The following is a 14,030-nucleotide window of genomic DNA, read 5'->3' on the forward strand; positions in this document are numbered from 1 at the left end:
AAACTTTTTAATAAAAAAAAAAAATAAAAAAAAAAAAAAGTGTTGGGTAACATGACAGTCCCTTGCAGGAAAAAAAAAAAAAAAAAAGCAAGACCCATATTTGATTCCATATAGAGAAATCAACTCAAAATGCATTAAAGGTTTGTACATAAGAATCAAAAACATAAAGTACTTCATTGCAAATATAAGGGGCACACTGTAGGATACCTACCACAAAGATGTATTTGGGAATACAACCCCAACAGCAAGGGAAACAAAAGCTAAAATAAGTAAGTGGAACTACATAAAACTTAAGATTTTTCACTTTAAAAGAAAACATAACAAAAAAAAAAAGCAACCTACAGAATGGGAAAAAAAATATTATTTGTGTGGAATTTGTATATTACACTTCTGACAAGGGAAAAATCTCTAAAATATACAAAGTTCTTACACAATACAACAACAAAGAAACAAATGACCGAATTAGAAAAAAATGTGCAAAGGACCTCAATTAATACTCTCTAAACAAATTATTAAAATGGCCTACAGACATGAAAAAACGTTCAACATCACTTATTATAAAGAAATAAAAATTAAAAACCACACTGACATACCACAAACCATGTGAGAAAGGCTCACATAAAAAAAGAAAGGAATGAACAAATGTTGGTGAGGTTGTGATGAAAAAGGAGCACTTACCCACTTCTGCTGGGAATGCAAGTTGGTAGAGCCCCTGTCAAAAACACTATGGGAGATTTCTCAAAATAAAAATGGAAATTGTGGATGATCCAGCAATACATCTATTAGGTATCTATCCAAATATATGAAAACTGTAATACAAACTAATACTCATCCATGCTTATGTATACAGCAACATTGTCCACAACTGCCAAGTCATGGAACCAGCCAAGTTCCTCAATAGAAAAATAAAGAGAGAACATTGTGGAACATATACTCAAAGTTGTCTTATACATCTGTGAACAGAGATGAAATGGTGGCATTTGGGACAAAATGCCACCATCTCAGGTGATTACAGTGAGTGAGATCAGTCAAAAAGTGAAAGACTGACATTGATTTCACTCATCTCTGAAGTTCAAATATTTAAAAAACATATGCAAAAACTTAAACTCAGCAAAAAGAAGATAATGGTTATTACCAGAAGGAATGTGGGAAAAGGTGAAGGGGGTAGTGGAGGGAGGTAGATGGGATAAGCTCATGGGTGGTTTAATAAAGGCTGGGGGGGAAGAAAGCAGAAAAGTCAATTCAAAAGTGAATAATTGTAAACTAGGAATCTGAAAGGTTAACAATACTGAGGCAGAAGACCAGGGTTGAGTCTCTTTAGAGGCTCAGAGGTAACTAATGGACTAGGACTTACCAGCAGAGTTGAGGATTAGGGTAAACAGAAGCTTAGATACTGACTAATGACCCTCAATAAACTAAACAAAATAAAAAACAAAACTGCTCTAGCCATTAAAAAAAGATGAATTTTTTTTTCTGACAACATGGATATGCCTTGAGGGGATTATATTAGGACAATTCAGGAGGAGAAAGAAATACCGTTGGATTTCACTCATTTGTGGAATACAAAGGGGGAAAGGGGAAAGAACAAACAAAAATGAAACAAACACTGAGGATTCAAACAATGGAATGGTGGCAACCAGAGGGGAAAGAGGTGGAGGTACTGACAGAGGAGACTCGGTGTGGTGGCTGGTGGTGGGTGATGATTGGCCACTTGCTGTGGGCATGGTATGACACGTGTGTGAGTGTTGTGTGAGGTAAGGTGAGGTGAGAAATTGTATAGTAGAAACCACAAAGTTTTGTAAACTAATGTTACCTAAGTAAAAAGGAAAAAAAAAGTGCTCTGACTCTATCAAATTCAGTCAGATTTTTGTTCTATTCACAAAGTGAAGCATATAGAGTCTGCTAGCAATATAAGCACATACTTACTCTTCAAAAAACTATTATAGAAAAGTACCTTTTGAGAGTGCAAGTGAATGATAGTCTCCACATGTGACCTGAATTATAATTTTTTCTTGTAAGATGCAATGAAACCTGAAAAAAGAAAATTAATTTCATAACAATGGGCATAATGAAAGCCATAAATTGAGTTTACAATTAATTGTAACTAGGAATGGAGCTCAACAAAAAATTTTAAATTTACTACTTTAACATTCAATACATCTAAAATTATTATTTAAAAAATGTTTTAACTAGCAACATAAGAAGAAAATAATGTGTATCATATAATGTAATAGTATGATTCTAAGAACTCTTTTATGATGCAGGAATATAAGATGAAAATAGGATCATTCACATGATCCTCCAGAGGAAAGCCTCACATATCATTACATATCAGCACACTTTTTCCCAAGGTGAAAACTTTATTCCTACAAATCTGATATACAGGATTATTATGAGGGTTAAATGAATGAATGAACATGAAAGCCCCAATACAGGAAGAAAATCATTTCTTTGCCAAAACAACTGAAGATATCTTCCTTAGGAGACATTAACTGGTTTGTAGTTTTTGATGAACTTCTTCCAGTCAGTTTCTGTCTCTAGTTAAGATGCTACTCAAAGCATGAAACAAGGATGATACGTTAACATTTTCCTAGAAAAATTATGATGGTCCTTGGATTTCAATTAAAACAATTTTTAATGAAGGGAAAAAAGTTCCCTACCTTGCACGTTCTGCACTATAGTTATATTCAAACGGTTTTCCATCTGAGGACAGAATCAGCATGTGGTCTACTCCTTGATCCAGTGAATGTATTTTCATCCTTCTTCCTAACTTAATGCACTCTGCAGAGCAAATCCAATCAGAAACTACCATCACTCTGATTATTAAGAACTATTCTGATTACTATTAGTTTAAAACACCTAGAAAAATTTCAGCTAGACAAACTGTGACTTAGAAAGAACTTCTGAAAAAATTCAATCGAATGGAGACAAATTAACAATGACTATGATCTTGACAACAGACTTTTTAAATTTTTTTAAAATTTTTGTTTTAAACTGAACATAACCTTAAAATAGCCATGCAGCTTGGAGTATGACCACCTGTGACTTAGTGTATGTGTATATATATGTGTGTATGTGTATGTGTATATATATATATACATACATATGTATGTATGTATGTATATACATACACACACACTAAGAAGTTAGTCACGGAATGAAAAATCTATTAAGGAAATGGAACTTAATTTTTGGACATTAACTCATTTTAGGAACAACATATTGGGTATTCAGAAACAAGTAACAATAAACCCCTCTTGACTGCTCCACACAGAAGTCAAAGCCTACATTCTTAAAAGGAAGAATTGTTTGGGGCAATATTTTTAAAGAGGATGATAATTTAAAAAATCTGCCTAGTCATTTGAAGCAACAAATCCAGTTTCTCTAGAATTTTTTGTTCCCTAATTTCCTGATACCTCAAACACTTTAAAAACAAACAGGTTAAATAACTATAAAGATGAGTACATTAAAAAATCTGAAGTTTTCCAACAACACAAAGTCCATTAAAAGAAAAGATTAATGAGGTAGGCTATAAAATAACATCCTCTAAAGGCAAGGTGGGAAAATTATTACAATTTATAAGACGAACAAAGGGCTATTTTTATTAATATTCAAATAACTTTCAAATCAGTAAGAAAATCATCAATTTTTCAAATGCCAAGCAGAAATGTAGGGAACAGTGCCCCGAAAAGGGAATGCAAATAATCAGTCGAAGAAAGAAAAGATGCTGGATAACTTTATCCAAGTTAAACTCCACAACACAGTGAATTATCCACTCAACCATGGATAAAATTTTAGAGATTGCTAAGAGTTTGCTTACTGGGGGAGTTGGCTCTCTCCCCCATCTGTAAAACAGAAGCTGCAGTGCTTGACTTCATCTCCATGGACGTGACCTCAACGGAGAGGAGCACTCTTTCAATGACTTGCAAATTACGGTATTTTAGTGAAAATGACAGAACCAGCCAAAGGCTGGTGCTAAAAAGAAGTGAGTGAAAAGCAAACTCTGAAACAGAACCAGTGATCAAGGAGAATGGCCGAAAAGAAGATGCTGCCTGTAGCGTAGTCCCTTCCCCGGCGACGGTCAGCCTGCTGCCGAGTGAACCGTCATTTTCTCAGAGTCCGGCAAACTCCGCGCCCCCTGGCGAGCCCGGCGGGGCGCCCGCGCTCCACACCCAGGCCACGCGGGGCCCGCTGGCGTCGGGTCCCAGTCTGCGGCTCCTTCTCTGGAACTCCTGCCCTTTCGCGTTCGGGCCCCGGGCCCCCGCCACCCCTCCACCACGCCCGCGGTGGGGGTCCCCCGGCCCCACTCACTCGGCTTCTTGGCGCCGTCCCGCCCCACCGGCAGCTGGTGGACCTCGACGGCCGCCCCGCCGCGCTTCAGCACCACGAGGCGCCCCTGCGTGCAGCACATCTGGCGCATCGCCTCGGTCCTGCGGGGCAGCGCGCGGCGGAGGCCCGCGGCGCCGGGGAATAGCCAGAGCTGGGAACCCCGGGCTTCCGCGAGGCGGAACTCGGGGGGCGTCCGAGGCCCCGAGCGCGCGCCGCCCCGCGACCATCTCTGCGACCTCCGCTCCATCGCCGCTTCGCCGGGCTCCGCGGCCGCGCCTCCGCTCCGAGGCCTCACGAGAAAACGGAGCTCCGCCGGCCGCCCGGCGAGACGTGAGCCCGGAACCGCCGAGGCCGAGCGCGCCCCCTGGCCCGGCGTCGCTGGGAGGCGCCAGGGCGAGCCCACAGCGCGCGGCGTCTGTGCTTCGCGGCCTCCCCCACTCCGCCTTGCCCGACGCGGGGCTCGCGACGTGCAGCTCGGGGGCGGAGCCAGGCTCTACCGCGAGCGCCGCGCGGGACTGAGCTTTTCGAAGCGGGCAGAATCGAAATGGAAAAGGCACGTGAAGCGCGAGCATCTAGCCTGGCGCGGGAGGAGACCAAAGTAAACGGGTCTCCGGCAGGTGAGGAGGCGAGCGGGCGACCCGAAAAGGCGTGCCCGGACGGGCGTGGCCATCTGAAGTCCAGCACCTTCGAGGAAACTCAGAGGTTCCACTAGGAGGAGCCTGACTTGGGCGCTCTTGCAGCATTTGCAGACGGTGTGATGGGGAAGCCAACGTCTGTCAAGCATTCTGCTCCAGGCTCTAGTCCGCGGGATCGCCCTGAAACTGCAGACTGCGCTCAATCCTCCCCTCCCCTCGCTCCTCCACCCGGCTCTCTCCATGGACCCGGGCAACCAGTGATGTTTTTCTGTTAATCTAGTTTTTTGCCTTTTCTTGATTTCTTATGAAAGGCATCATAATCATGCGCTATTTCCTATCGGGCGGTTTTCACTTAGCACACTGCTTTTGAGCATCATCATGCTGTGTTTCATCTGGACATCTTTGATGTCGAGGCATTTCGCGGCTATACTACGATTTGCTTTTTCGTCGCTGACATCCATTTCACATCTTTCGGATGAACAGAGGTGCTATGATATTTGTGAACGAGTCTTAGAGTAAAGAAATGTTTTCATTTTCTTTGGGTAAATATCTAAAAATGGAATTGCTTTGTGAGTTTGTAAGTACACGAGTGTCTTTCTAAGAAACTGACAAACTTTTCCAAAGTGCTGTATGTACCATTTTGGATTTCCTCTAGCAGTTTAGACGAGTTTCTATCGTCGTGTATCTTTGCCAACATTTTGTACTGTCAATCTTTTAAATTTGACAATTGCTATGATGTCTTATTCTGGTTTTTAACTTCCATTTCCCCTGTGCTTAGTGCTATTGAATATCTTTTAATGTGCTTATTTGCCTTATCTCCTTTGTCAGTCTCTTCTTTCCCTCAGTTTTCCCCCATTTATTAATTTGATTGCTTCTTATTGAAAAGCTCCTTGTATGTAATAGCGTTCTTTATGTTGCATATACAAAGTCTTTTGTCAGATTTATGCGTTGAAATGTTTTCTACAAGGCTGTGGCTTGCCTTTTAATTTCACTAGAAGTGTGTTTTGAAGAGTTAACGCTTTTAATTTTGACAAAACTTATCATTATTTTCCTTTTAAATAATTCATGCTTTTGTAACCCAGGTAACAAAGATTTTCTTAAATGTTCTAGACGTTTTGTTGTTTTCTCTTTTTTTTGTTGTTACATTTCCTTACAGTGTGAGGCAAAAAACTGATTTTTTTTTTCCTTTGCAATTTTCTAAAAATTTCAGATGCTCTTCCCCATTGAATTGCTTTGGGGTCTTTGTCAAATCTATATTGTCCATATACGAATCAATTCATTTCTGGACTTTTTCTTATTTTTTCTTGATCTTTATGTCTGTTTTTAGTTCAGTACCACATTGCCTTGGTAGTCAACTGTAGATTCTGAGTTCTTAAAGTCAGTACATTCAAGTGCCCTCCCATTTTCCTTCAATATTGATTGGACTGGTCTAGGTTCTTTGTATACACACATCTACATTTTTTTTTATCAATTTGTCAATTTCTTAACAAGCTGCAGGGATTTTATTTGAGTTTATACTAAGTTAGATCAATTTGGGGAAAATGTTACTGTTCTGAACATTTCTCACTCTAATAGCACTTCTTAATTTAGAAATATTTTCTAGTTTTCAGCATAAGTCAAACATTTTGCTGAGTTTATCCCTAATATTTCCTGTTTTTTTGGATGATATTGCAAACAGCACTTTTAAAAATTTCTATTTAGCTGTTGCAAGTATATAGAAATATTATTCCTATATATTCACCATTAATCCTGAGACCTTTCTGTACACACTTAGTTCTAGTGCTGCATTTTATAGATCTGTTAGAATCTTCTACAGTTCATCATGTAGTATATAAATAAGATTTTTTTTTCTTCCTAACCTGTTAGTATGCCTTTTCTTTTTTCTTTGCCCTGTAATATGTACTAGTATTTCCAGACCAGTTTTGAATAGAACCTGAAGGACATCTTTACCCTATTCCCAGTTTTAGTAAGGGAAGACATATAAGTTAACACCAGAAGTACGAAGTTAACTATATGTAGACTTTATCAGATTAAGGAAATTACTTTTTGGTCTTAATTAGCTAATAGTATTTATCATGCATTAATGACCATCAAATTTTGTCAGTTTTTTTTTCTATTGTGGTAATTATCTAATTTTTCTTTCTTATTATGGTGAAATATAATGGATTTTCAAATGTACTTCTGAACTAAACCTCATTTGATAGCAAGGTGCTATCCTTGTACTATTTTGTTGGCTATGTTTGACCTGTTAAATTTTGTAAAATATTTTTGTGTGTTATTCATGAGAGACATATTTTTCTTTTCCTGTAATGTCTTTGCCTGGTCGGTACTGGGATAATACAGGCATTATAGAATTGATTGATTGATTGATTGATTTCTTATTTTATGAAAGAGAACATAAAGAATTGGTCGCTCACTTCCTTAAATGTTTAGCATAGTCACTCCTAATGCTGGAGACAAAAGGCCTGACAAACAAAACCCAAAAGTCAGGTGCCTGGGGAGCCCTTAGATTTAGAACTTATGTTTTTTCCTTACAATTCAAATAGAATGCCTCTGAACCATTACTCCATTTATTGTAAGAAGCTAAGTATGTTTAAAATAATTGAGGAATCATTGGGGGCTTATATTCTTTTTTTTTTAAGATTTATTTATTTATTCATACAGAACTGGGGTACAGGCCAGAGATGCCAAGGGCGAGAGGATTCACCAGAGACAGAGTGGGGAGCAGAACAGGCAGATCGATGGAAGTACACTGCTGAGGGGAGCAGTGGGCAGGTCAGGAGAGGTCTGCCACGCCATGTGGTCACCTCTGGGGCAGGTGGGAATCGAACTCATGCAGAAGTGGCTTAAGCTTCTTTGTGCTGTGCTGCCCACCAGGGAGGGCCCACCAGGGAGGGCCTGGGGGCTTATATTCTTACTGGCCCTCTCACTTTCTGATGTCTTTGATGGATACTCTCTCTTCTGTCCTCAAGTAATTCCTGCACTCTTTCCACATCAGCACCCCAATACTCTTTCCTTTCCCAAACTACCACTGACACAAGATTTCTTATGTATGGTTTGGTATAATAGAAGACATTTATAGAACAGCCTACAATTAAATAAACCTTAGGACTTCCCTGTTGACCATGAGGTTAAGTCTCAGCACTATCATATCATAGCCTGCTGTGGCCTGGATTGGAATCCAGACAGGGAGCTGACCCAAATGGCACAGCAGACCTCTCCTATCTTGCCTGCTGCTCCCCTCAGCAGTATATTTCAGTGGTTCTGCTTGCTCTGCTCCCCACTCTGTCCCAGGTGAATCTTCTCATCCATCCTCCACTTCTGGCCTATACCCCAGTTCTTCTCTGCATAAATAAATTAAAAAATCTTTAAAGAAAAATAATGTTAGAACCTGTCTGTAAAATTTATTGACCAATTCCAATCATACTTATATTTTTCTTTTAATGTGTTCTAAAGCCATTACACTAAGGCATTTCCCCAACTACAATAAGATAGGATTTCCTAGTGGGTTCACTGTTTAACTGAAACACTAATCATTTAGAATGATTCTTAGAACATGATATTGAGTAGAAGTAGTTATTGAATGAATGAATAAGTCCCTTAACATTTAGATTTTTCAAGTACATTTTCAGCAGTTGGCTTATTTCAAAACTGTGAAGATATTCCAAAATATAAATTTTACATCTACATGTTTCAAAATCATGTTGAGTTAGTTATATTTTATTTTTTCAAACTTCCCCGCTTTTTTCACATTTATAGAAAATATTAGTTGCATAAGTTTAAAAAATTTGTTTATTAAAACGCTTACTTTGGCAGTACATATATAGATATTTATAAAGGTAATGTTGACTTATAAAATATATGTTTCAGGTGTACAGCTTTATAATTCAACATCTGGATATATTACATCATGATCATCACCTAAAATCTAGTTTCCATCCAGCACCATTCGCTTGATACCCTGTATTCATTCATCCAACCTGCCGATCCCCTCCCTGTTCTGTACCACTAATCTGTTTTTTGGTATCTAAAAGTTTAATTTTGTTTTATTTTATTTACTTGTTTTGTCATATTGTATAGATAAATGCAATCATACTGTTAATGGTCTTTCTCCATCTGACTTGTTTCATGTAGCATAATACACTCTAGGCCTATCCTTGATATGCAATGGCAGTAATTTCATCTCTCTGTTATTTCGTTTATTTTTAAATGATAATTATTAGTCAGAAAAAAGATCGAGTAATGGCAAGTAATCTAATTGTAAGTTAGGGATTAGGAAATGTTGACTCATTAATGATTGAGTGACTCACTCATTACTTCATTTTTTTATCCAGCTTTATCAATTAGTTCTCACTAAATCCATTGAATGTTGGTACTCTTAAATCTAAAGAAGAATAAAAGAATCCAGAGTGAGAGGACATTAGTGAGGCCTCACAGCATTCTCTATTTTAACTGGAATCCTCTGCTCATACTGGTGATGACTTGAAGTGCATTCTTCATTTTTTTCATGGTAGAATATTTAGGTAAGTCCAGAATACTATAACATGTCAATGATTTTGGGTGATCTTCTTCACTCAAAGTTTCAGGACAGCGAATTGTGATTCTCATCTCCTTTACACCTCTTAAATGTAGCCTATCATTTCCTGTAAGAAAAACTAGAAAGGCATAAAATTGGTTAAAATGTTAAAAAAAATCTTAAGAGGAAACTAGATATCTCATCCAATGAATATTTACTGTGTATACTTGTGCACAAAGAACTGCGTAGGCACATTTAGAGCATGGAAAAATCATGACATCTGGTCTTTGCCCTCAGTGTGTTTCTGGTCTAGTTTGGGGAAAATTACATACATGAAAACATAGCAGCAAGGTACAAGAAATTTCAGTTTAGCTCAGCTCGAAGTATGAGGGGGAGAGCCTAGTAAAAGCCCTAAGACTCAGGACAGGGACAAAGGCCACAACTGGATTAGTCCGGAGACTTCAATTTTGGCTAGTTCTCAAGGCCAAGAAGGGTTGGATTTCAAGGTGGAGGAGAGGGTTTAAGAGAGTGGAAGGGGATCCTAAGTAAAATGTCAGAGGCAGAAAGATGTACATAAACTCATTGGAGGTACAAATGAAACCAATGTGCTGAAACAGAAATTCCCTTTAATCATAACTTTCGGTTAGTGAAAAAATAAGTTTGGTTGAAAAGAAACTGGAATTGTCCTCCCACACCCTCAGTAACAACAGAAAATGACAAAAAGAAAGATACCTATCTCCAGAAAAAATGAAAAAGGGAAGGAGTAGATGAGAAAATAAGTCAGTCAGTCTGTCCCAGGGAAACCTTTGGGTTCCCAGAAGTTTTTACACCACAAGACCATGAAGCTTAGTGGTCAATAGCTTGGGCTTTGGATCAATCTGTTAGATACAAAATCTGGTTCTAAAATCACCAGCTGTCTGAACTTAAGCATGCTACTAAATGATCCAAGCCTACTTTCCCTTGGATATGAAATGGGGAAAAAATTTAGTGCCTACCTCAGAAAGTTGCTATTAGGGTAGAGGGAAGTGATACATAGTGATTGATGAAGTGCATAGAATATGCACTTTATAAATGCTGTTATCATCATTGTCAGTGGAGTTTGTTATTATTTCTAAAATAATATCAGAAACATATTATATTGTACTAAGGACTTAGGTAATTAAATTAATATAGAAATGCAGAATTAAAAGTTTTGATTAGGAGCCAATTAGACTGAGGACAGAAGAGACAAAATAAAATGGAGGTGGGTATGAATCAGTGTAGAGGAGGTAATAAAATAGTGATGAATTTGTTATTATTATTTTTTTTAATCAGTGGGACATAAGCTTATGTAAGCAAATAAACACTGATCTAGAAGGTACTGGGTACCTGGGTACTAACCCTGCCACTGCTGTTAGCTGTTATAACAGCATAGCTGTTAATGTGTTCCCACCATGAGTGATGATTTTATCACAAGCTGGTTCTAAAATCACCAGCTGTCTGAACTTAAGCATGCTACTAAATGATCCAAGCCTACTTTTCCTCAGATATGAAATAGGGAAAAAATTCAGTACCTACCTCAGAAAGTTGCTAAAAAATATATAATTGGGGCCCTCCCTGGTGGCGCAGCGGGTTAAAGCACTGCACTGAGAAACTAAAGCCACATCCGCATGAGTTCGATCCCCGGAGGTGACCACATGGCGTGGCAGGCCTCTCCTGCCCCCCCGCTGCTCCCCTCAGCAGTGTACTTCGTCGATCTGCCTGTTCTGCTCCCTGCTCTGTCTCTGGTGAATCCTCTCACCCTCCGCATCTCTGGCCTGTACCCCAGTTCTGTACAAATAAATAAATAAATCTTTAAAAAAAATATATATATATAATTGGGCCTTCCTGGTGGCTTAGTGGTTAAATCTCAGCACTATCACCACTATGGCCTGAGTTTGATCTCCAGCCAGGAAACTAACCCACATATGGCCTAGCAGACCTCTTCTGCTCTCTTAGCAGTGTATGGCAGTAAATTTGTTTGCTTTGCTCCCTATTCTGTCTCTGGTAAATCCTCTCACCCACCCCCACCCCCAACCTCTGGTCTACACCCCAGTTCTACAGAAAAAAAAAAGTCTTTAAAACAAACATAAATAAATAATAAATAATATAAAATTAGAGACCCAATACTTACAGAAGAATTTCCTCTTTTCTTCCAAAGTTAATTCATGGAAAGCTTTCCAAAACATCTGTATAGTAGGATGTGATTTGTAGTACCCATCGCAATAAGCTGAATTCTTGAGAAAAAGAGGGAGAAAATGATTTTTACGAGGGATATTAAGAAATTGCTTAGGAAAACTCAGGACAGTTTGGTTATCACTGACCTTTTCAAATTGTTCCCAGTCAAAGTCAGTATTTCCAATCATTGTTGTCATTAGTTCATCAGGCTGAAAGAAACTAAGAATGTCCTTGTGACAGACTTTATAAAATCCTCTCTGAAATTCATCATAAATTGCCTTTACAGAAGTGTTGAAAATGTAATCGATACACTTAGAAATATAGTCATTCCTTTTGGGAAATAAAAAACAAAAAAAAAGATACATTATTTACCAGAGTGACTCAATAATTTTCTATTTTGCATTTTTATCATTTTTATTTTAGCAGAAAATAAATTAGTTATGCTTAGGACACAATCCTGAAAGCTGCAGCAATATAAAAATACCTGGCCAGCTAGAAGAGGGAACCCTAAAGAAGACAGCAGGTTTACTCCATTTTCCCTTCTATTTCCTTGCTGCAGTACAGGTGATTATTCATAATGTGAATATGTCACCCTGCTTAAAAACTTTCAAAAGCTTCCCAATTTTCTTAGGGTAAATTCCAAACCTCTTTAACAAGATCAAATAACCCCACCCCCTCCATAATAAATCTTAGAAGGCTGACTGTAGATGGAAGCTACTAGAGGGGCGGGGAAGTATTACAAAGTGGAGGGGCACAGTGGACTGTAGTGGACTCTGTGCTTTGGTGATGGGTATTTTGTGGTAACACATCCGAACAGTGTGATCCTATACCACTAATTCCTATGCAACGCTGTCACTGCAGTATTAAGTTAAACATAAAAATAGGGCTCTCCCTGGTGTCACAACAGGTTAAAGCACCACATTATGAAACACTCTGAAGCCACGACAGCAGGAGTTCGATCCCCGGCCCTGGAGGTGACCCACATGGCGCGGCAGACCTCTGCTGACCGGCTGCTGCTCCCCTCAATCTGCCTTTATCAACCTGCCTGCTCTGCTCCCCACTCTGTCTCTGGTGAATCCTCTCACTGCCCCTGCACCTCTGGCCTGTACCCCAGTTCTGTATGCATAAATAAAATAAATCTTTAGAAAGAAAACAAAAAACACTGACCTCATTGTCTTATCTTGTAGCTAGGGAACAGAAAGAGGGATTTTCTCATTGCAAATTACAGATCTGGGATTCATCAGAGTTTAGTATAAACATGATTCTCTCAGGCTTGGTCCGCTATTCCTCCCCTCTCCCCTCTCAAAACACACGTCCTTATGCAGTTATTTCTGCAAGTCTGTCTCCACTGCATGATGAATTTCTTGATGACAAGGCTGCTACCGAAGGTATTTCCACTTGAAATATGCCACCCTTTAATTGGTCTCAAACCATCTTGTCTAAATCATCCTGAGTACCAGTGGAATGCTGGTAACTGGTAAACAACCAGCTCACTCAATAGAGAAGGAACCCTCCTTTGTAGCATTTGCTAATTTCTGTGGTATAAATATTCCCATCATGATTGATTTCAAACAAAATTTTAATAATAATCTCAGTATTTTTGAAAATTTAACAATCAGCTCTTAAAGCTGTTACTCACTCCAGCATACCTCACCTGTAACTCTCTAGGATCTTGATTTAAATTTTTTTCAGACTGTTCATCCTTACCTGACATTATAGTACATAATCTATTGGTGTATTGTTTTTCTGTTCCATTGTAATTTAAGCTCCAGATCTTGTCTGTCTTTTCCTCTGCTGTATATCCAACACCTAAAATAAAGCTGATGCAGACAATAGACTAAAAAAGAATTGTTGGGCCTCCCTGGTGGCACAGGGGTTAAGTCTCAGCACTATGAAGTAATCACAGCCACTGCTGTACTAACAACTTCGGTCCCTGGCCAGGCAGCTGACCCATATGTGGTCAATAGCTTGGGCTTTGGATCAATCTGTTAGATACAAAATCTGGTTCTAAAATCACCAGCTGTCTGAACTTAAGCATGCTACTAAATGATCCAAGCCTACTTTCCCTTGGATATGAAATGGGGAAAAAATTTAGTGCCTACCTCAGAAAGTTGCTATTAGGGTAGAGGGAAGTGATACATAGTGATTGATGAAGTGCATAGAATATGCACTTTATAAATGCTGTTATCATCATTGTCAGTGGAGTTTGTTATTATTTCTAAAATAATATCAGAAACATATTATATTGTACTAAGGACTTAGGTAATTAAATTAATATAGAAATGCAGAATTAAAAGTTTTGATTAGGAGCCAATTAGACTGAGGACAGAAGAGACAAAATAAAATGGAGGTGG

At 38.8% G+C, this 14,030-nt stretch overlaps 2 protein-coding genes across 5 annotated transcripts in view; both read right to left on the minus strand.

The window, feature by feature from the left end:
- Positions 1 to 4,576, minus strand: part of HERC5 (HECT and RLD domain containing E3 ubiquitin protein ligase 5) — a 60,550-nt gene extending 55,974 nt beyond the window's left edge. The window contains exons 1-3 of the mRNA XM_004681414.2: positions 4,312 to 4,576; positions 2,661 to 2,781; positions 1,955 to 2,031 (exon numbers count right to left, since the gene is read on the minus strand). Of these exons, the coding sequence (XP_004681471.1) occupies positions 1,955 to 2,031; positions 2,661 to 2,781; positions 4,312 to 4,576 (463 nt within the window). The remainder of the gene's footprint in view (positions 1 to 1,954; positions 2,032 to 2,660; positions 2,782 to 4,311) is intronic.
- Positions 4,577 to 8,773: 4,197 nt separating this feature from the next.
- HERC6 (HECT and RLD domain containing E3 ubiquitin protein ligase family member 6) overlaps positions 8,774 to 14,030 on the minus strand; it is a 47,933-nt gene continuing 42,676 nt past the window's right edge. For all 4 annotated transcript variants that reach the window (XM_004681415.2, XM_012724290.1, XM_012724289.1 and 1 more), the window contains 3 exons: positions 11,823 to 12,006; positions 11,633 to 11,735; positions 8,774 to 9,619 (listed from right to left, as the gene is read on the minus strand). In XM_004681415.2, the coding sequence (XP_004681472.2) occupies positions 9,408 to 9,619; positions 11,633 to 11,735; positions 11,823 to 12,006 (499 nt within the window). In that variant the 3' untranslated portion in view covers positions 8,774 to 9,407. The remainder of the gene's footprint in view (positions 9,620 to 11,632; positions 11,736 to 11,822; positions 12,007 to 14,030) is intronic.

This window comes from Condylura cristata, unplaced genomic scaffold (assembly GCF_000260355.1).
Source record: "Condylura cristata isolate star-nosed mole 26May11 unplaced genomic scaffold, ConCri1.0 scaffold00012, whole genome shotgun sequence".
In the NCBI taxonomy this organism is placed as follows: domain Eukaryota; kingdom Metazoa; phylum Chordata; class Mammalia; order Eulipotyphla; family Talpidae; genus Condylura; species Condylura cristata.